General features: G+C 45.4%; 1 protein-coding gene across 1 annotated transcript in view; it reads right to left on the bottom strand.

Moving 5' to 3' along the window:
* Positions 1-17,873, bottom strand: part of SERINC5 (serine incorporator 5) — a 90,413-nt gene extending 72,540 nt beyond the window's left edge. The window contains exon 1 of the mRNA XM_087430124.1: positions 17,719-17,873. Within this exon, the coding sequence (XP_087286250.1) occupies positions 17,719-17,745 (27 nt within the window). The 5' untranslated portion in view covers positions 17,746-17,873. The remainder of the gene's footprint in view (positions 1-17,718) is intronic.
* Between the last annotated feature and the right edge of the window lie 2,713 nt (positions 17,874-20,586).

The following is a 20,586-nucleotide window of genomic DNA, read 5'->3' as shown; positions in this document are numbered from 1 at the left end:
ACTGGAGCTTCCATTTCTCTAACAATTTTCTTGTCTTGTACCAAAGCAGCCCTTTCAATACCTCCTAATAACCCACAGCCAGCTGGGGCACAAAGACTAACTTGATAGTTTAACTGTAATCTTGGTACCCACTTTTATGGGTGGCATACTCTTTTTTTTCTAGTTCTATTCACCTCAGTACACTTTAGTTAAGAAAAATCTACATTTACATTATGTAAATTGTGGATAATGCAGATAAAAATAAATTACATCACATATCCATACCAGCTGTGCAAGTCAATAACCTCAGTTTCCTGTCTTAATGCAAAAATAGGTTAAATGTGTTATCTCTAAACCCACTAAATACATCACACACACACCCCCCACCACCATCACTTGGAGGGGTAGGGCTGATACCAAAACAAAAACAGTGCGAGAAAATGCAATTACACAACATGCTGAATTTCACACGTTTAGGTTTGCTAAAACTTAAAGCTTGCTAAAACAAGCTTGCGGATTTTAAAAGAAGTAACCAACACATGCTCATGATAAATTCAAACAGCATAGCAAGGTGTCAAATGAAAAACAAATGCCCCAACATTATTCCCTACCCCCAACCTCCTATTCTTTCCCCACTGCAGCAACCACTGTGGACAGTTTCTAGTATATCCTAAAAACCCTCAGAAATCTTTATACATATACAAGCATCTACATACTTAAATACGTATGTGCCTATTCCTTTTGAAAACCATAAACATGAGTTCATCATACACAGACTGTACTTTAACCCCTACGTGACACTGTATCTTGGACATCTCTCCCTCTCTGCACACACATATTCACCTCATTCTTTTTAATGGCAACACAGTATTCCATTGTATGAAAGGCTAGTAAATTTATTTTAAATTAGTCTCCACTAACAATGATCCATTGAGATGTTCTGCGTTTACTTCTAATACCAAAAATAGTAGAATTGCTAGATCCAATAACACGGACACATTTAATTATGATTTCAAGAGATTATACTAATTTAAATATTCCTCCAAAGGTGAATGAACATGAACCCACGAAAGTAGGTCTTTCTATCACTTTGTCAACTCTGGGTATTATTCTTTTTCACTTTCCCAATCTGATTAGTGAAAAATATCTTCATTTTGAATTGTACTTTTAAACTATGAGTAAGACTAAGTATCTTTTCACATATTTATTCGCCACTTGCATTTTTTCCTAAACTATCTACCCCTGACCTTTGTCCATTTTTCTATTTTGTGTCTTTTCTGTTGATTCATAGGAACACTTTTTGTAAATTAAGGGAAACAGATCTCTGTCCTATGAATCACTCTGCGTCATTTGTGTTTTGACTTTGTTTATATTTTGCTATGGACAAGTTTCTAATTTTCATATAGTCAAATTCATCAATTTGGCTTATGTATCTTCTGTCACAATTAGAAAAGCTTTGGCCATTCCAAGATTATCATTTAAAAAGTTCACTCTTTTCTCTTAATAATACTGTTTATGGATCCACTTTTAACACATTTTAATATGGTTATATATTACAGCTACATACTATTTATTCTGATGTAAATAAAGGGTATGGATCCAACCTCAAAAGAAGCTTATTCACAACTTATGATTTGGGCACTGCTACCCCAAGGGAGAGGGCCAGGCCTCCCCATAACAAGGAATATTTATGAACACATACTCTGGGCCAGCTACTGTTCCCAGTGCAAAATCATCTGAAGACACTAGTGATCACCCCTTTTTACAGATGAGGTGACTAAAGGGCAGATCAAGGGCACAGCACTGGTAAGGGGCAGAAACTACATCTGAACTCACGCTCCCTGTCACCAGAATCAGCTCTTAACTACTGAACCAGACTGCCTCTGGACAGGCAACCAAAAAGCCTGAAAATGCACACCAGAAATGCGTCTAAGTGAATTCTCTCCTGCAAAGCATGCTTTCCCTTTTCCTATTAAACATATAACTTTACCTAGCTTAGCTTAAACACTAAATCTTAATATGATACTTCTGAGCAACATCAAACTACATGCAAACCTCCCATGTTCACATCAAGTTGTGAATGTATGTTACATATGTCAAGGTGTGCTGCGGTGCAATCACCTACCTTTCTCATTGCGTCCATTTTCATCCCCAATCCCTAAAGCTGTGCACCACTGGAAGTAGGATTCAGTCCATTTTGCAGGAGTTTTAAGCTGTATGAGAAGTCCAAACCACTCTGTGGTTCTTATCTGAGCAGTACCACCCCAGCCCCCTGGGGCCTTGTGGGTCAGTGGTCAGAAAGATGGGGGCAGTGTTTTCACAAAGACTGATAAGTGCTACTGACATCTGGGGGTTGTCAAGCATGCTAAATATCAGCTCTGCACAGGCTCCCTCAAGAGAAACAACTGCACCACTCTAAACACCAACAGCCCTGCCCCCGGGACACACTTGCTGAAATCATTGCTCCCAAATGCCACAGCTCACTTAACAACCTTATGGCTTTTTCTTTATCTCTTCTAAAATAGCCTTATAGAATAAATACTTTTTTGATCAGGAGCTCTGGACTTTCTTTACAGTACCTAATTTTTTTCACTCTCAAAGTCTTACAAACACCAGGAAGGGGGAATGGAAGGACAATGCTGAGTGGAATAGAGGGGGCACCTCCCTAGTAATCCGGGAATACCTTCAGGCTCTCCATAATGAGAGGCAAGTGGAATGAGCATCAGCCTTGCTCTCCAGCACTCTGAGCCCTTTCTTTCTGCCACGCCACAGCAGGAAAAAGAAGTCAGAGACTCAGCTCTGCTAGACCTCCTGCTTCCAAGAAAATGCTATCCCCTGACAACTCTCATCCCTCCCCCCACCCCCCATCATAAGGAAATAATTTACTGCTTCATGCTTTTCAAAGCCTGCAGCCAGAAGCCGCCGCTGGGCGTAACGATTTGCATAGAGCAGCTCACTGGTTAACCAACTTTCTAATAGGCCTAATACCCCTTACTCAACAACCTGCAACATTCACATACTACATGGCTTGGTAAGAAAGCACACTCTTAAAACTGCTTTCTGTTAAATCCTATGATCCACAGACAGAACTTTCTGAAAAAAATTTAAACAACTGCTTGGGAGTTTAAGAGAGGCGACAAAAGGTTTAACCTGATTTTATTACAGCAAAATACAGTGTACAAAAAAACGATGTGAGATTTCAACCACAAGATTATGCTTAAAATCTGTAGCCATGAGTTCTTTGTTGAACTGCTCTGCAAAGACAGCAGATGTCTTCAGAAAAAGCCCAATCTGCACCCATTTACTCTTTTGTCATCTACCAAGTATCAACCGTGTCCTGGGTGCTGGAGCATGGCAAAGGCCAGGAGAGCAGGTGGCAGCCCCTGCTGCACACTGATTAGCCCTTTGGCCTTGAAAGAAGCCCTGACCTCGGGGGGCCTATCTCCTACTCAGTGACATAAGAAGGTGGACATGCCACTCCCTTAAGACCCTTCTAGCTCCAGAAGACCACTGCGTGACTTCCCAGATTCTCACAGTCCACTCGGAGTACGAGCATCACTCTCATCAGAAACCTCCCAGTCAGCAGCGAGCCTTTCTCTGCTTGCTGCCAACCAAACTCTTCCTAAGATGGTTCTCATTTCAAACTGCCTGACCATTATTCTTAAAATCTATCTGAGTGTGCTAAAAGTTCCAATATTTTGGCTTCCAATGAAAATTTCTCATACCCAGAGGCACAATTCCCCTTTGTCAGCACGTCCCAACGTGCAGTTTATGGTTTGGGTAGACGCTAGGGAGTCCCATAACCAGGAGTCGCAGCATCAGCCCAACTGTGGTCCTCTATGGCCCATGAGCCATCGTCCATTCCCACCTTCGACGCTGCCTCTTCTACTATACAAAACCACTGCATCCCTCCAGAAGACCCAGGCGAGCAAGTCATTCCAGGCTTGGGAGGCCGGCAGGAAGAGGAACTAAACCAGAGCTCCCTAGAATGAAGTCGCGCTGCTTCTGAAGATAGGAAGTTCCCGTCTCTGGAGTTGTTCACTTATTATAGTACAAGAAATCTGAGCACAACTGGGCAGGAGGAGCAGAAGACCCTTCCAGCCACTTCCAGCACTAACTTTCTGGGAGTTGGTCCAAATGGAGGTGGGGGGCCAGCTCCTCCCTCACACACCTAACAGGAGTGTGAACTGGTCAGTCTCTCTGAAGGAGGTCTGCAACGGCTAGGGCTTCTGAGCTCATCATCCTATAGCCGGTTCTGCAATACGTACTTGCTCTGGACATGCAAATTTGTTCCAACAGGATTGATACTGAAGGAGTTCAGAGCACCTCACCCCAAAATATGCTGCCTTTGGCATATTGATTATTTCGAGTTAAAGGCATTTGAGAAACAGCAGGTGCAAAAAGGGCACTGTGACCTTCCTTTTTCTTCCTGAAAGCAGGAGATAAAACTCCCACATGAAAGATGTCCTCCCTGTACCAGGAGGAAGACATTCTTATCAAGGATGAGAAGCTGAGATGGAGAGAATTCTATTTAAACAGACCTTGTTAAAATCATTCTTATCTTCCTTTCGCCTCCCCACATAGATTACTCACTTTTCCACAATTGCCTCTCTTTGTGCAGCCTACTATAAAAGCAAGTAGGTTTTGCTGTTTCTTTGCGCCTTCATTATGGGGTCTCCCAAGTCACATAAAACTTACATTCAATAAACGTGTATGCTTTTCTCCTGTTAATTTGTCTTCACCAGTTTAATTTCTGGGCCCAGCCAGAGACCCTAAAAGAGTCAAGGAAAGCTTCTTCCTCCTCTACCATGTTAGCGACACATTTGAGGATAACAGGACGTGCAATTTTTGTCTGAGAAACACTAACTGAAGGCAGAACACTGCGCCCAGCTTAACTGAGCTGCGTCCATGAATGCACACACTTCAGTTCAGCAAGTGCATTAGAGTCTCTCCAAAGACCATATGGAGTTACAACATTCCACCCAATTTCAAATAACCCTTCGGCTACTTCACAACAACTAACAAGCTGCCACTCTTCCAACACTCACTTCCACAAGCAAATTTGAGGTCTTTTTCAAGGTCAAGTGCCAAATTTTTCATAATATTTATACATTTCTTAACCATTTAACATTTGTAAAACTGTAATACCATTTTTTCTAGGTTCCTTTTTTTTTTTTTAACATCACTGACAAAGTTTTTGAATGCTGTGCCCCTAACCCCATTTTTCCCATAAGGCCTATGGTTTTTATTGTGCGATTTCGCATAGTGTCATTTTTAGGATTGCATATTCACGTTGCATTACAGTAGAACTATTTCCTTTAGGCTGTAGCCTAAAGTAAGACGCATGGGCTTAGAGAAAGATTACATGAGTTATTTACAATAATTTTTTAAAAAAGAGCAATACACTAAATGTCTAATAAGAAGAAAATAATGAAATAAATGTTGAGATGATCAATTAAACATGATACAGCCATTAAAATGCTTGCTTTTAAGAATTCTTATATGTGAAAATATTCACAATGTTATGTGAAAATGAGTTAAGATATAAAACAGTAGAGAATAGTCTAATTTATTTTAATACTAGAATAAAATAAAATACTAACAGAGCTTGTTCTGAGATTACAAATGATATTTATTTTCTTTATACTTTTCTATATTTCCCAAATTTTCTATGATAACTATATATTACTTTTAGAAAGCAGAAAATATTGTTTTAAAATTGGTTTTCATATAACATTACTTAATTTATCATTTGCTATAAAGATTCCATCAGCATCTAGTAAGATGACCCACCTGTGTTTCCATCACTAATGCTGAAATTCTGACTCTTATCCCTTCTTCAAGGTGCTACGTACTGTAATCCTTACAACAACATTTTAAGAAATAAAAAGGCAATAGAGGAGTTAGAATACTGAAAAATATTCAATGAATGTCCCCCCCCCAAAGATAAGAAAGAACAAAGAACAGATGGGGAAATGAAAATACCAACAATAGGGGCCGGCCCCATGGCGTAGCGGTTAAGTGCATGCACTCAGCTGCTGGCAGCCCAGGTTCGGATCCCGGGCGCGCACCAATGCACCGCTTGTCAGGCCATGCTGTGGCGGCGTCCCATATAAAGTGGAGGAAGATGGGCAGGGGTGTTAGCCCAGGGCCAGTCTTCCTCAGCAAAAAAAGAGGAGGACTGGCATGGATGTTAGCTCAGGGCTGATCTTCCTCACAAAAAAAAAAAAAAGAAAATACCACCAATATATAGCCTTAAGTTCAAACATGAATAATTACATTAAACGTAAAAGATCTAAACATCCAATTAAAAGGCAGAGATTGTCAGACTGGATCAAAAAGCAAGGCCCAACTATATGTCATTTATTGGAGACACACCCTTACATATAGTACACAGATGGGTTAAAGTTGAGAGGATGGTATGGCCATCAGACAAAGACTTGAAGATAAAGAGCATTACCAGAGATAAAAAGGATCATTTTATAAAAGGATCAATTCACTAAAGAGACATAACAATCCTAAATGTGTGCACACCTAATAGAGCTTCAAAATATATTAAATAAAAATTGGCAGAACTAATGATAGAAACAGATAAAAACACAATCATAATGGGAAACTTTAATACCCTTCTCCCAGTAACTGACAGAATTAGATCCACCCCCCCACAAAAAAATCAGTACAGATGGAGAAGATTTGAGCAACATCAGCAACCAACTTGAACACTATACCCACTAACTGTAGAATATATGTTATTTTCAAGGGCACATGGAACATTCACCAAGACATACCATATTCTGAGCCATAAAACGATAGGTTCAAAAGAAACAAATATATACAGAATATGTTCTCTGATCACCACAAAAGTAAACTAGAAATCAATAGCAAAAATACTCGTGGAAAATCCTCAAATATTTGGAAAATAACAACACACTTCTAAATAACCCATAGATCAAAGAAAAAAATCATAATGGAAATTAGAAAATATTTTGAACTGAATGATAATGAAAATACAACATATCAAAATCCGTGGGATGTAAAATATGGCTTTAGTTACTTATTTTAAAGAAAAAAGAAAGATTTAAAATACAAGTCTAAGCTTCTGCCTTAAAAATCAATAGAAAGGCAGACTGAACTCACAGTAAGTAAAAAGAGGGAAATAAAGAACAGAAATCAATGAAATAAAAAACAAACAACTGACAACGAAAAAAATTGTTTCTTTCACAAGATTAATAAAATTGATAAACTCTTAGCTAGAGTCATTAAAAAAGGTGGGGGCACAAATTACTAACATCAGGAATGATCAAGGGGACATGTATTAAGTACATTGTTATTTAGAATATGTAATCTTGAAACAAACCCATAACAGATTCCCACAAAGGACTTGCATTTAGAAAATCCATTACATTAACCCCAATCAGTGTTGAAAAATCAGGCAGGGGATGACATGATTAGAACTGTACTTGAGCTAGTGGTGTGGAAAAATGATCATGCAGTGAAAGGACTAGAGGGAGGAAAATCAGTTCTATCTTCCTGCCTCTAAGTCAACCCCATCAACACTGGCCTTACTCTGAGGTTGTCGCTCCCTCTTTGGTCAAGCCACAGTACACTACAGTGCTCACTAGCGTACAGTTTATCAAAGTAATTCCTCATAACTTGTCCTCCACACGGACAACTGTCTCACTCAGACTCCATTCCCATCTTCTTCTGTGGGTCTTCCAGGACTGAAGAATCGAAAAAGTGAAACCACGTTTCCCAGACTCTTTGCTGTTAGGGTCCTGACAATTACCAACACTCATAATATTTGGAAGGTGACAACAAGGTGGGGGTCACCCTTCTGCTGTTGTGTCTGCTGCCAGGCAAGGTCCTGGGACAGGACAAGCAGTTGCAACTGCCAGACTCAGGGCTCCTACATTGAGCCACCAGCTGCGTGGGTGTCTAGAGGCAGCTACAGTGGTAGCAGCAGTTTTGGCTTCCAGACGTGTGGATTACTGCTGCAGCGGTGTGTTCTTAAATCCAAGAGCTCCAAGGGGAGCCCCCTGATTCTTGTTCCTCTAGTTCTTCTTTCTTAAACAGCTAATTCCCTACATTAAATCCCCTTCTGCTTAAAATATCTAGAACGGTATCAGTTTCCTGCATTGAACCCTGACACACCTGCATTACCACTTTACAGATAACAGGGAGTCTTAATAACGTCTTGTTTTAATCCCTTTCAACAATCACATAAGGGAGACAAGACACCATCTGATGAACAAAGAAACTAAGGCTCAGAAAAACTTAAGAACTGGGAACAGCAGTGAGCTCCCCAACACTGGAGAAGTTCACACACACCAGATGTACACTTAGGAGGGGCATTAACAAAAGACATCTAAGCTTCAGATGGGGAATTAAAAGGGATGCCTTTTAAAGTCTCTTCCAAAAGTTTCTCTGATTTCACAACCTGCCTCAAAAATCACCACACAAACAGCAAAACCTGGATCTCTCCAGAACTAGACTTGCCTCTCCAAAATTTTCCAAAGAACAATAAACTCCCAGTGGATTAGATTCAACAGACTTAAACAGAAAAAAGAGGGGTCGGGGTTGAAGGAGGAGGAAGAAGAGGAAAATCAGGGGGTTGGAGGCTATCTCCAGACTACATTTTGGCAGGTTACAGGAGAACTGAGAATAAATGAACTTCAGTATCCTGCAATCTGGAGACAGGAAGCGCCCAAGCCTCTTCACCACCCATCACGGGCCAGCCCCCAATGTGCTCAGGCTGTAACCTGCTCCTCCTTTGCCCTGGCAACCTGCTCAGATTCCTCCCTAAAGTCAACCCCAAACCATATTCCACTGAAACCCCACTAGCTACTGGTCTCCCCCTCCATTGCCAGGTCTTAAAAGATAATAACCGACCCTCCCTGGCTTCAGTTCCTAAGCTCCCCACTACCCCCCAACCCACAGCACTGTAGCTTCTGCTCCCTGGAAACCAATGCTGCCAAACCCCCTAGGATTCTTGGTCTCCCTCTTACTGACTTCTTGGTGTCATCCAACAGCTCCCTCCCACTTCTCAGGCTCTTTCCCCTCCAGGTAGGCTGTACCCTCATTTAATTTTCTTTCTTTCCTTGTTTGCTACAGGGAATGTCTGCCTTTTAAATGGAGATGTCTCGGTTGTCGGTCTTTCCCATCTCCTTCTACATCTGGTTTTTTTAGATCATAAGATTCCTTTGAGAAGCTAAGGACCCTCTTCTAGGAAAAGGGTTCAGAATACACAGAGACACAACTGTGTGTGTGACTGCAGGGCTGCATGGAAACCCTAGAGCCCATTCCTGGGGACCCAGCTCTCCACATGCTCCCACGGTGGGTTCATCTACTCCCAGGGGAGTGTCTCCCTCAAGGAACCGCCTGCTTCCTTCCCCTTCCCAGGCATAAAAAGTCCTAAGCTGAGCTACACAAACCTCAATCTGGGTCTGCGAAGAAGTTCTGCCGGAGGAGAAATCTTATTTATACACAAGGAAATCCAGCATCAATTCACTAGTTGCTCCCAAGTATGCAAGTCAGCCTAGTTACTGCCTTTTAATTACATTATGCTAGGTACCCAATTAATATTTATCAATTCACATATTGCTTTAGAGGTCGTTGGGATTTTTTTTTAAACATCAAATGAAATAAGTCAACAATGTCCTAGGGTCCTTAGAAGTAATGCCACCAAAGCCAAAGAAAATTCACTTTGCTAAAGAATCCTATTACAGAGAACAGTTTCATTCCTATGGTTACAAAATACTGCCATTGTTTCTGAGAACGCCACTGGAGGAGTTCAGTGAGCATGGATGGAGTCAAGAACAAAAGGCTGAATTCTTCCCCAGTTTTGGTGAGCCACACACGCCAAGGATCAGAGCATTAAGAGACTCAGCCCTCTGTTAAATTGCTGAGATACAAAGGGAGAACAAAAAACTGGAAAATAAATCCCATTAAGACCTCGCCAGCTTTGTTTCTAAGTATGGCCAGTTTATAAAAACGATACTTAAACAGAAGTCTGATTTTCCATCTCTCCTGGTTATCTTCGCAAAAATAAGATTTAAGGGGTCGTATGTACGTGTTTTTCCTACTTTTGTTTTGACTACACAGTTTTCATGAGAGGGAAAAATGCTGTCTAATCACTATATATTGTAACCTTACTTCAAACCCACAAATTGTTTCAAAATTTATCCTGTGATAAAAACTCACTCTAAGTTTTTCCATAACAGCTGTTTTCCTTACACATCAGCTCGACTTTAATCTCACAAGGCAAACTACAGAAGAAAAGCCTAAAGTAAAAGCCTGTTTCCTTTAAAATTCAAACAGATGTTTTATGTAATCAAACCAATCCACTATTTGAATGTCCTACACACATACTACGCTGACTACCAGAAAATGTTCTAAAACCTTTTAAAATATCGTTAATACACAAGCTAGGCGATAAGAGGATATCCTCACTGGCAACATTTTAAAATACACTTTAATCAGGGATGGGAAGATTCACTTTGGACTACTTGGAAAACCTGACCATCAGGGACAATCACAGTGGTTTAGATTAGTAACTAGATCGACATTGCTCTCAGCCTCCAATCTCAACCCTAAATTCCACTGACAACAGCAACATGTAACGAAAATTCACTAACAGTGCTGCTCAGGACACTAAGAGAACACAGGATCTTTATTTATAATTATAAATACTGAAAACAGCTCAGTCAAAGGATAAAATGGAATTGCGTCTAATGGCTCGTTCTGCAGACGTACCATCTTCTATGAGGACTCCCTTTTTAACGTCAAATTATCATAGATGAATTGGCCACTGCTCTGAAATACAAGTAGACAATGCCATCATTCTGGCTCTACCCTCTCTGAGTCTTCTAAATGGTGATTTACATTAAAATACCTGGGAAACAAGTAACTTTCAAGCTGCAGAGTTGACTCACTCCCAGATATTCAATAGCTGTGGGAAATCTACAGGTGAAATTTATACAGAAAACAGGGCGGAAGCATGCAACGGGGATGGGGGTGTTACCTGCTATCTCATCAGCAGAGAGGTGAGTCAGAGGCTGCCTTCCACTCCCTACAGGTCAGCCCTCCTCAGCTCTCCCAGACTGGCCGCAGCCCAAAGCCCTTTGTCAGCTCGCCCACAGCAGCTATAAAGCTGCCCAAGAAAACAAATGTGCAAGAGCAACCTTCATGCTAACTCTCCACCTAACACGGCCACCTTCACTCTCCTTACTGTTCAAGGTAAGTGACAGACTCAGCTTTCCAACACTCTGAACCTGGCTAACCACACAAAGACGTCTCCAAACCACCCTTTCTGTATCAGCTCACCAGTGAGCTACACCAGCCAACAGTTCCACATCAGCCAAATCACCACCACCTTTGTCGTGTGGGAGAGCAATTATGTGGGCGTTTTACTGCATTTTGCCTGCGTTTTATAAAAAAAGTATAGAAAAATAAAACTGCCGATACTAGTGATAAGAAGCATAGGATTCAAACTTTATGTAATTGAAACAGAGATGAGCACCTTCATAGAGCAGGAAAACAGGGACTCCGATACCATCTAGACAGTTGGTATCTGTCTAAGTAACTGGAAAGAAAAAGATCTAAGTTCAAGAAAATGTTGAAAACGACTGAAATATATTGATGATGGCATCTAAAGGGGGCGTAATTAGGAATTTTCTCCATTTTCAGCCTTTTGGGAATTGAAACACAAACTTATTAGCACAGAAGCCTATTAACTGACTTTCATGTGGTCAACTTCAATGCTTCTGGAGAAATCGTCATGTTTGAAGGCAGAGGATGACTTACACCCGAATCTAAGCCCAGAAAACATTCACGGCTGCAGAGGAGTGGCTGCTGTGTGTTAAAAACATCCTTGGTCACCCCACATCTCAGCAAAAAGAGTAGGATCAAATATAGCACCTACAACATAATCCCAATTTTGCAAAGTAAAATCATAAATATCAAATGTGAGTGACTGGTTTATAAAATATCAAAATACAGTTCTCTCTGGGTGATGACATGTGATTTTTTCCTGTGTTTCATAAATACCCCAAATTGTTCAAAAAGCATCAGTCATGGAAAGAGTGAACTTTTGCGCCTGGATCCCTTCCAAGGGTGGAAGCAACACGTGATATGAGGGCCTAACATTTCCAATCACTATAAACAAAGAGCTGCGGGCGGGGTTGTAACCAAAAGCACTCCAGGGGGTTCAGCCAGGTCACAGCAAGTGCTTGTCTAGGAGAGAGGAAGCACATCCACACAGTCACCAAGAGTCGATGCCTGGGCATCAGATGACCAAGTGCCGGAGCCGTGGGCAGGTCTAAGAGCAAGTTCTGAGAGAACGCTCAAAACAGGGGAAGATCATTACGGAGGAAATGCTTCTTGAGCTCGTCCTTAAAAGTAGAGATTTGGGTTTTACAAAGAAGGAAGGACATTTCAGGGAAATCATTACTATTATGTGATGTGTACCTGACTTTTTAAAGTCTTCAGGGACTGTGTGTTTCTGCTTTAAGCGACAATCTAGAGGTGATCAGATGCCCTGATCAGGAAGCCCCCTTCCAGCTGACATTTAATCTAAGGCCACACTCTTCAAGTCTCCTCCGTGGGCTTCGGTTACCTCTAACTCAGATGACCGCAGGTTTTGTTAACCAGCAGAATGGTGAGAGGGTGAGAGCTGCAAGAACTCTTGGCACATAGCAAATCCGTCCAAATCCTTGCACCAGGAACCCGACCAAACGTTAGCATGGCTTCCAGCAGCCTAAGGCTGCATCCCTGGGATGACCCGGCTGCCTTTTGCCTTTTGAGTTCTTATCTGGAAAAGCTCAGGGCTGTCAAAAGAAATTTACTGTTGGTTCTAGCCAACAGCTCAGATAGGCCCCGGCCTCCCTTTCTTAGAGAGTTCACTAAAGGGGGCTTACAATAGTGACTCCTTCCTCTGTCCTTGGAGGTCTTTCTGTATTTCCTACAACTCTGGAGTATCTCTCTCAAGGACCCAAATGCCATTCCTTGGAAATGTAGTCATCTGGAAGGACGGGGCCTGTGTCCCAGTCTCTGTGGAGGGACAGAAGCTAGCAGACACAGCTGGCCTAATCCCCTGTGCACTGACCAACCCCCTGTAACTTTTTTCTGCCCTGACTACTCGGGCCCCCACTCACTCCTGCTCCCTACTCCCTCTTTCTCCCTCTAAAACCCCCAGTTACCTCCACACAAATCGGAATAGAGCTCAGCTATTTCCCCTACTGTCAGTGGTTACTGAATGAAACCTGTTCTCACTGCTTTAACTAAGGTCCAGCTTTAGGTATCCTTGATGATGGATAGTCCCTGGTGGCATTTGTGGCTTTGTTAATTAACATAAGAAACATCAGAAATGAACTTTCATTGGGGAATATCTCAGGGATCAAGTAATATGATCTGCCTGGAAATACCTTGGCCTGGGCATGGCTGCCCTTACATGAACTGGCTATAAGGACAGAGGGAGTCTTCACCAGAGAATGGTACCGTGGGCTGGATGCATCCCTACAGTCCACTGGTTTGACCATCTTGGTCAAGTTCTGCCTACTAGATTGTTGTCACATCTGCCTCAGGTGAGCATGCAAACTGCATGTTGGTGCACCAAGGGCCAGGAGCTGGAACTTCGTGAAGCCTCAGATTAGGCTGCAGGACTGTTCTGTGCCTGCCCGCCAATCAAGGTCTGCATGTGGGGCAGAACTGGTTTTCCTCATAACCTGGACCACATTATGAGGAGGAAGCCACACCTCGCCCACCCATAACTACTGGCAACCGCCAATATCTACCAAAACAGCCTAATAGCTGTGTATTCAAAACTGCCTTAGGTCCATTAAAAGTAACAATAATGAGCAACAGGTACTCGTTATTTACTCATATTGTAATACGAATAACAAGGAATAGCAGTCTCAGTTAAGAGCCCCAACTCAAGTCTGGTGGACCAGGGTTCAAGGCTGGCTCCACCCCCACGTAACATCAGTCAAGTGCACTTATTTCTCAGTACTTCAGCTGCCTCCACCTGCAAAAGGAGGCCATTCAGAACATTACCCACCCCAACTTGAAGATATAATGTAGGTAAAAAGAGCACACTGAAGGCATGAAATAATCTTCAGTATTATTATTATCATTAATTCTCATACTTCCCGGAGTAAACCCTGCCCAGCCTTACTCTCAAAGTGCCTTGAAAAGGTTGTCCAGATTTTTCAATTACACATCTCATTTCTCATCTGACAGTGTGTACTGTCATTTTCTGTGGCTAGCTTCCTCCACACTTCCACCCGCAACTAGCCCTTAAGTCCCAGGAGAGCAGGGAAGCCCTTTGCCCCTCACCCAGTCCCCAGGGGGCTACCACAGTGCTGGGTACCCAGAAGGTGTGGAGTGGCCACTCTCCTGTAATCTCTGCTCCCATTAGTATCCATTAGCCAACAGCCTAGGAAAATCTAAGTGTATATCAGAGTCAGTGCAAAAATAAGATGACCTGGAGACTGTCCAGGCACAGGTAGGTAATGGCCACCAACAAACTAAGATTTGAGGGGTTCCTGACTCTGTGCCAAATGCTGGACTAGAGACTTTATGTCTGTTATCACACTAATCCTCATAATAACCCTAGGAGGTATCACCACACTCATTCTACAATTGAGGAAAACTGAGGTTGACAGAGGGTAACATGTCACAGACACCCCTTGTTGTCCAGATTTCCCAATTCAAACCCAGACCTGAGTCCAAAGCCCAGGCTCTTTCCTGGATTACACACTGTTCCTGACTGTCCTCAGTTAAAGTCCTCACAATGTCTATCTCCAACCTCAAACTTCTGACTTAAATATCCAACTGGTGACTTGCCATCTCCATTTAATTTATAATAGGCATCTCAGATGTAAGACAGCCAAAAGAAAACTACCAGTTTTCCTCGCCAAACATCCTCCTCCCTTCAAGCCTCCTCCCTCACCTCAGTGAGTGGCACCATCAGCTCTCCAGTTGCTTGGGCCAAAAACAGAACCTCTCATTCCAGCACCCGACTTCTAACCCATGCAGAAGTCCTGCTCTGCCTCTGCAGTATGCCCAGAAGCCAGCGCCATCCACTGTGAGCCCCATTCCTCTCTCCTCCTCGGACTACAGCAACAGCAGATGGCCAGGACTCAAGCTCCAGCCGGAAGGAGTTTTGCTCACTGCTGAAGCCCAGAACACTGCCTGCACACAGGAGGAGGCAGTTAAAACTATTCACTGAATGAACAGCTCTGACTGCTCTCCCTACCTCCACTCTAGTCCCTGATCCAGTCGAGCCTTCACAGCACCAAAAGATCTTCTAAGTCAAACCACAGCTCTCACTGTAACAGGCATAAAACTCAAACTCCCAATGGTGGCTGACAGGCTCTGGCCACATCTGGCCCTGCCTGCCTCTCGAACTCATCTGTGACACTCCAGCCGCCCTCGACTCCCTCCTGTTCCTCGAACACCCTGGAAAGCTCCTTACCCAGACTTTGTTATGGGTGCCTCTCCTTACTGATTAGTCTCAATTCCAGCGACATCTTCGCAGATAGGCTTCTCCAGCAACCCTATCCAAAGCCACTCTGCCACCCAGCCTCATTACAGAACCAGTACTTACTGTGTCATTGTTCACATGCTTATGGAAGGCCGCCCCAGCCCCAACTGGACCCACCACTGAGGGCAGAGATGTCTGTCTGGCTCACTGCCATAGCTCCAGCTCCTGGCACATAGTAGGTGCTGTGATACTGTGATATAATCAGAAATGTATGTTTGGTCTTTGTCCCCAGTAGGGGAGACCCAGGAGACTTGTGATTGGAGTCTGAAATGGGGCGGGGTGGGGGGGGAGCATTCTTGTGGGACTAAGCCCTTAACCTGTGGGATACTAACTCCAGATAGTTAGTGTCAGAACTGAACTGAATTGTTGTACGTCCAGCTGGTGTCCAGAGAGCTGGGGAACTTGGGGGAGGGGGGACACCATACATTTGATGTCAGAAGTGCTGTAAGTTAAAGCAGTTCATAGGTGCTCAAATTTAAAAAAAAAAGGGTCATAGACTTAGCTTCCGATGGTGCTGAGTCTTTTTTAAATGTAAACTTAGCCCCATGCAGAGGAAATCAGTGTCATCACCCCCTCAGTGCCCTGAGACCCACCGCAGTGATGCCTCAAGCAGTCCCAAGAAAGCAGAAGTCAACTTCCCTGTGATGAACAGTCAGGACTGGGTTCTTTCCAAAGTCCTGAGAGGGGGATTTTAGAAACAAGTTATTAAATCCTGCCAAAATATCAACCATACCAATAATTCTTTTACAAGACCCACTTGAGTACTGGTAATAATTTTCAGAGCTCTAAATTAGCTGCTTGGAGTCACAGGGGCTTTCAAGGGACTAGAGGACAGATGCCCCCTAAATCTCTGTAATGTAATTACTATATAATGAAAAGAGCTGCATCAGATTGGAAATAAAACAACAATGAAAGATTTGCAAAGCTTTCTTGAGATTCATGACATTCAGAAAACAGCCTTTTCTGGTCCACCTTGGTCTCAGAAGCCACGGTAAGGTGGTAGGCATCCTCTCTCTCTCCTTGCCTGACACGCGGCAAGTCATTACACTTCAAGTCAAAAACCAGCCTGAATGCATGCCAAGTACAGTATCAGACCTCAAAAACCAAGCAATAGCTTCACATGGCTACTCGAAAGAGGACCGATCATCTGCCGGTATAATCGGCCGGTTACAGAAACCCACACTTAACCCCTGCATCACTCACGGGCTGGCCCCGACTGTCACAGGGCTGCATGTACTAGGAAGCAAGAACATCCCCGTACCTAACGCCCCGCGGAGTCACATTCATTTGTGAAAACACACCATTAAAACTCTGTAAGAAATGCTGATCATCAATATGAGTAAGAAGGAGGGTGCTCGAGTCTGGAAGATTTTACCTACTTCGTTTTTTCTAACTCTGCAGGAAGGAGTGAAATTATCATTAAAGGGTTAAAACCTACTAATCCGGCCCTGATGCACCACTAACTGGTAAGAGACGCCTATCTCAAGTGGACGTAGGTGTTTTAACGTATCATGAGTTTAACAGGCGAGAGCTGCAAAACAAGTTTGGACAAGTTCAGTTGGAAGGAGGGACGGGAAGCCTCGCGCTCTGCCAGGGAGCCGTGTTTGGCTCCAGCCAGGGCTGGGTCGGGAACCTCAGGGAGCAGGGCTGAGTCTTCCCTGCGCCCAGACCTGAGCACCGGAGTTGGGAAACCAGGCTTGAGACGTTCTTGAAGGTACAGAGCTAATGCCATGCGCAGCCTGTTTGGGCCATATGACCCGAGTTTTGTTCAGGGCATGCGAAAGGAGACGTTGCCCAAACCCATGTCCTTCCTTGGGTTCATCAGGTGGGCAGAGCCGGGCATTCTACGGAGCTCAGAACTACACACTCGCGCCCTAGAGGGAGGGCGACACGCTTCAGAAGCAGAGGGGATCCTCCGCCAGAGCCCTGCCCGCCCCGCCCTAGGCGAAGTCCCTAAGGCCGGACGGGAAGACCTCGGGGTCACCCCTCGGGCTTCCCCGTGTCCCCTTACCGCACAGGGTTTCCCCGACGGTTGAGCGCTGCGCTCGGGCCCGAGGCAGTCACCCAGGCGGCGCGGAGTCGGCCCCGAGCGACCCACCAGCCACCCAACTTTGGGCCGCGGAGCTGGAGCGCGCACCCAGGGAAGCCCGGGGTGCCTGGGCTCCCGGCCCGGTCCCCGATCCGCCGCCCCCGCTCACCTGGCCGGCACAGCACTGCGCTGACATCGCGGCGGCCGACGACCCCGGGCGCGCGCGCTCGCTGCCAGCTCCCCGCCGGCCCTCCTGGCTCCCTCCGGCCTCGGGCGCCCCTCTCGCCCCAGCTGTCGCCGCCACGCCGAGCAGCCCCAGCTGAGCGCCAGGCACCGCGGCCTGGCTACAAACAGGCGCCGCCAAGCCCCGCCCCGCGCCGCAGGCCCCGCCCGCCCCCTCTGGCCGCGGCGGCCGCAGCCCCGCCCCGCGCCCGCCCCTTCCCGGGCGCACGGCCGCCGAGCAGGCTCGCCCCGGGCTCGCACTTCCGCTGGCGTCAGGCGGCTGGCGGCCGCGGTCACTGCCGGGTGAGGCGCCGGCCCGCAGTCCGCCCCCCGTCGGGCCCGCCCGGCGCGCCTGGGGTCCTGCGCCGGCCTGCTCGCGCTCGGTCCCTCGCCGAGGAGGGCGCAGCGCCCATCTGGCCCCCGGCTCCCGCGAAAGAGCTGGTGGCCGACCCCAGTAGAGCTTCGAGCCTTTAGTGAGCGAGTCCCGAGTGTCCCGCCCTAACGCGGCGCGGTGGGGACCGCCGGGTGCCGGTCTGCGCTCGGCCTCGCGCCAACTGGGATATCCGCGGGATCCCCGTTCCTGAAATCCCGATACCCCCCTCATCTGCCACGAAAACTTACCAACTTTTGGGAAGGTCCCCTCCGCCCAAGCTTCCTCGATTCCTTGGCTGTTCTGCCCTGACGTTCCCACGGCACTTTGGGGGATCCGGTGAGAGCCGTTTCTGCGCTTCCCTGGATATTGAGCTCTTTTCCAGCCTCTCCCCCGCCGCCCGCCTGCCGGAGAGCACATCCCGGCCCGGGGACTCAGTTTGCATCCCTGCTTCCTCACACGACCTCATTAACAGATAGTCCCCGATAACTGCTTGTTCTATGCAGAAGGCAGAGAGGACGCCCCTACTTTATCGCCCTACCCAAATCTGCTCTCCTCACAGCCACTTCCCCAGGAAGAGTAAGCGAGTTTGTGTTAGTGCGAGCTTTGCGCCAAGCCCTTTTACTCTTTAAAACCGACAGTACTGTACCCACTTTAGAAATGAGGCCACTGAAGCCCAGACAGGTTAATTAACTTGCCCAAAGCCTCACAGCAAAGCTGCAGAAGCAGAACGGGGACTGGAATCCACGTGTCTGACCCCTCGCGCAGGATGCAGTCTGACTGGACTCGCTTCTAGACAGAGCCCTTGGCAAAGGATTGTCTTGTTGGGCAGTTTAGGAGCTGGAAACTAAGAGGAAAGTCGCGTGGGAACCAGTCCTCGGTTATGAGCTGCACAGAATCTCCTAGAATCTCAGATGCGGTGTTTAGAGAAAGAGAAAGAATGGAGCAGGCCCTACTCAGAGCCATGGAAAGTGATGCGAGTTGGCTCTTAACTACAATTAGAAAATAATAATAAAATAGAATTTTTTTTACACAGCATAAACAGTATGAGATCAGCGCAGGAACCTGCTAGATTGTGGCCTGTGATTCATCAGAAGCGGAGCATCCGGGCGGCCCTGTGGCCTAGTGGTTAAGTGCCCGCGCTCTGCTGCTGCCCGCTGGGTTCGGATCCCCGGTGCGCACCGCCGCCGGCTTGTCAAACCCTGCTGTGGCGGTGTCCCATATAAAGCAGAGGAAGATGGACACGGATGTTAGCTCAGGGCCAGTCTTCTTCAGCAAAAAGAGGAGGATTGCCATGGATGTTAGCTCAGGGCTGATCTTCCTCACAAGAAAAAAAAAGAAGCCAATGATCTCACCAAGACACTTGCTTGAGCTTCATTGTTGGCTGAGGCGGTCACTGTGACCCACTTCTCACCTAAGGAGACTAGCTGGGCACCTAGAGTTTCTCAGCCAGGCAGCTTCCTGCAAAGGGAAAGGTGTGAAAGCTACATAAATTTGAGCCAGCTGGGACTCCAGGCCTCCTTGCCTTTTAGGGACTGGGGCTCAGGAAGGCGGAGAACCGTCGCCAGGGACCACTGGGTTAGAGGCAGAGTGGGTCCTAGGATCCAGGCCTCCTGAATCCTGTGCTCTTTTTGCCAAATCCATGCCAATGAGGGAGGATTCTGTTACTATATCAATGTCGGCCTTGCAGAGAAAGAGAATGCAAGTCTTATTAATCCAGGAATTTGTAGACTGTGCCCCAAGTTACCAGAAAAGCATAGTGGAAGCCAGAGCTCTTGGAACCAGGAAGTTGCAAATTTTAACTCCCCCAAGAACTGGCTCGGTGACCTCTGAGGCTTAGTTTTATCATCTGAAAAACAGGGCTAATAGTACATTCTCCAAGGATTAGATCAACTCACCCCTACAGACCATGCGGTACAGGGCCTGGCCTTCTTAATCACTGACTAAATAGTAGCCCTGAGTGGTGTTAATAAACGAGTTAAAAAGATGTTAAGAAATAATCTATGTAGGCTGATTCCCACTCCCTGCTGGAAGATCTCAGAGGACTGTGGCCAGGTCTGGAGGTTTACCACCCTCCTGGCTCTGAGGGCTGCACAGTTACTATTTAAGGTCTTGTTGGTAGCATCGTTTGCGTCTGGTGGTCGGTTAACAAGAATAGAGGTAATGTCAGCAGACATAACATAAAACAGTGGCACCTTAATTTTATTTTAAGTACTCTGCAGACTTTTTCAAGGAAGACGGTTGTACACCGTGTCCCTACCATGCAGGCGGTTTTACAGTCCATCTCTTTTTATATGGATTTTTCAGGAATAAGCAGTAATAGATCGTTTTCTTAAGACTGTAGCTCTTGGCAGACCATATGAAATATTTCCCCCACAAAAATTTTCTTAAATTAACTGAATTAGCTCCTTTTATACATTATAATTATATATGTATATATGACAT

The sequence above is a fragment of the Ceratotherium simum genome, chromosome 4 (genome assembly GCF_057802395.1).
Source record: "Ceratotherium simum simum isolate JZ-2026a chromosome 4, ASM5780239v1, whole genome shotgun sequence".
Classification (NCBI taxonomy): Eukaryota; Metazoa; Chordata; class Mammalia; order Perissodactyla; family Rhinocerotidae; genus Ceratotherium; species Ceratotherium simum.
This window is presented reverse-complemented; position numbering and strand designations above follow the sequence as displayed.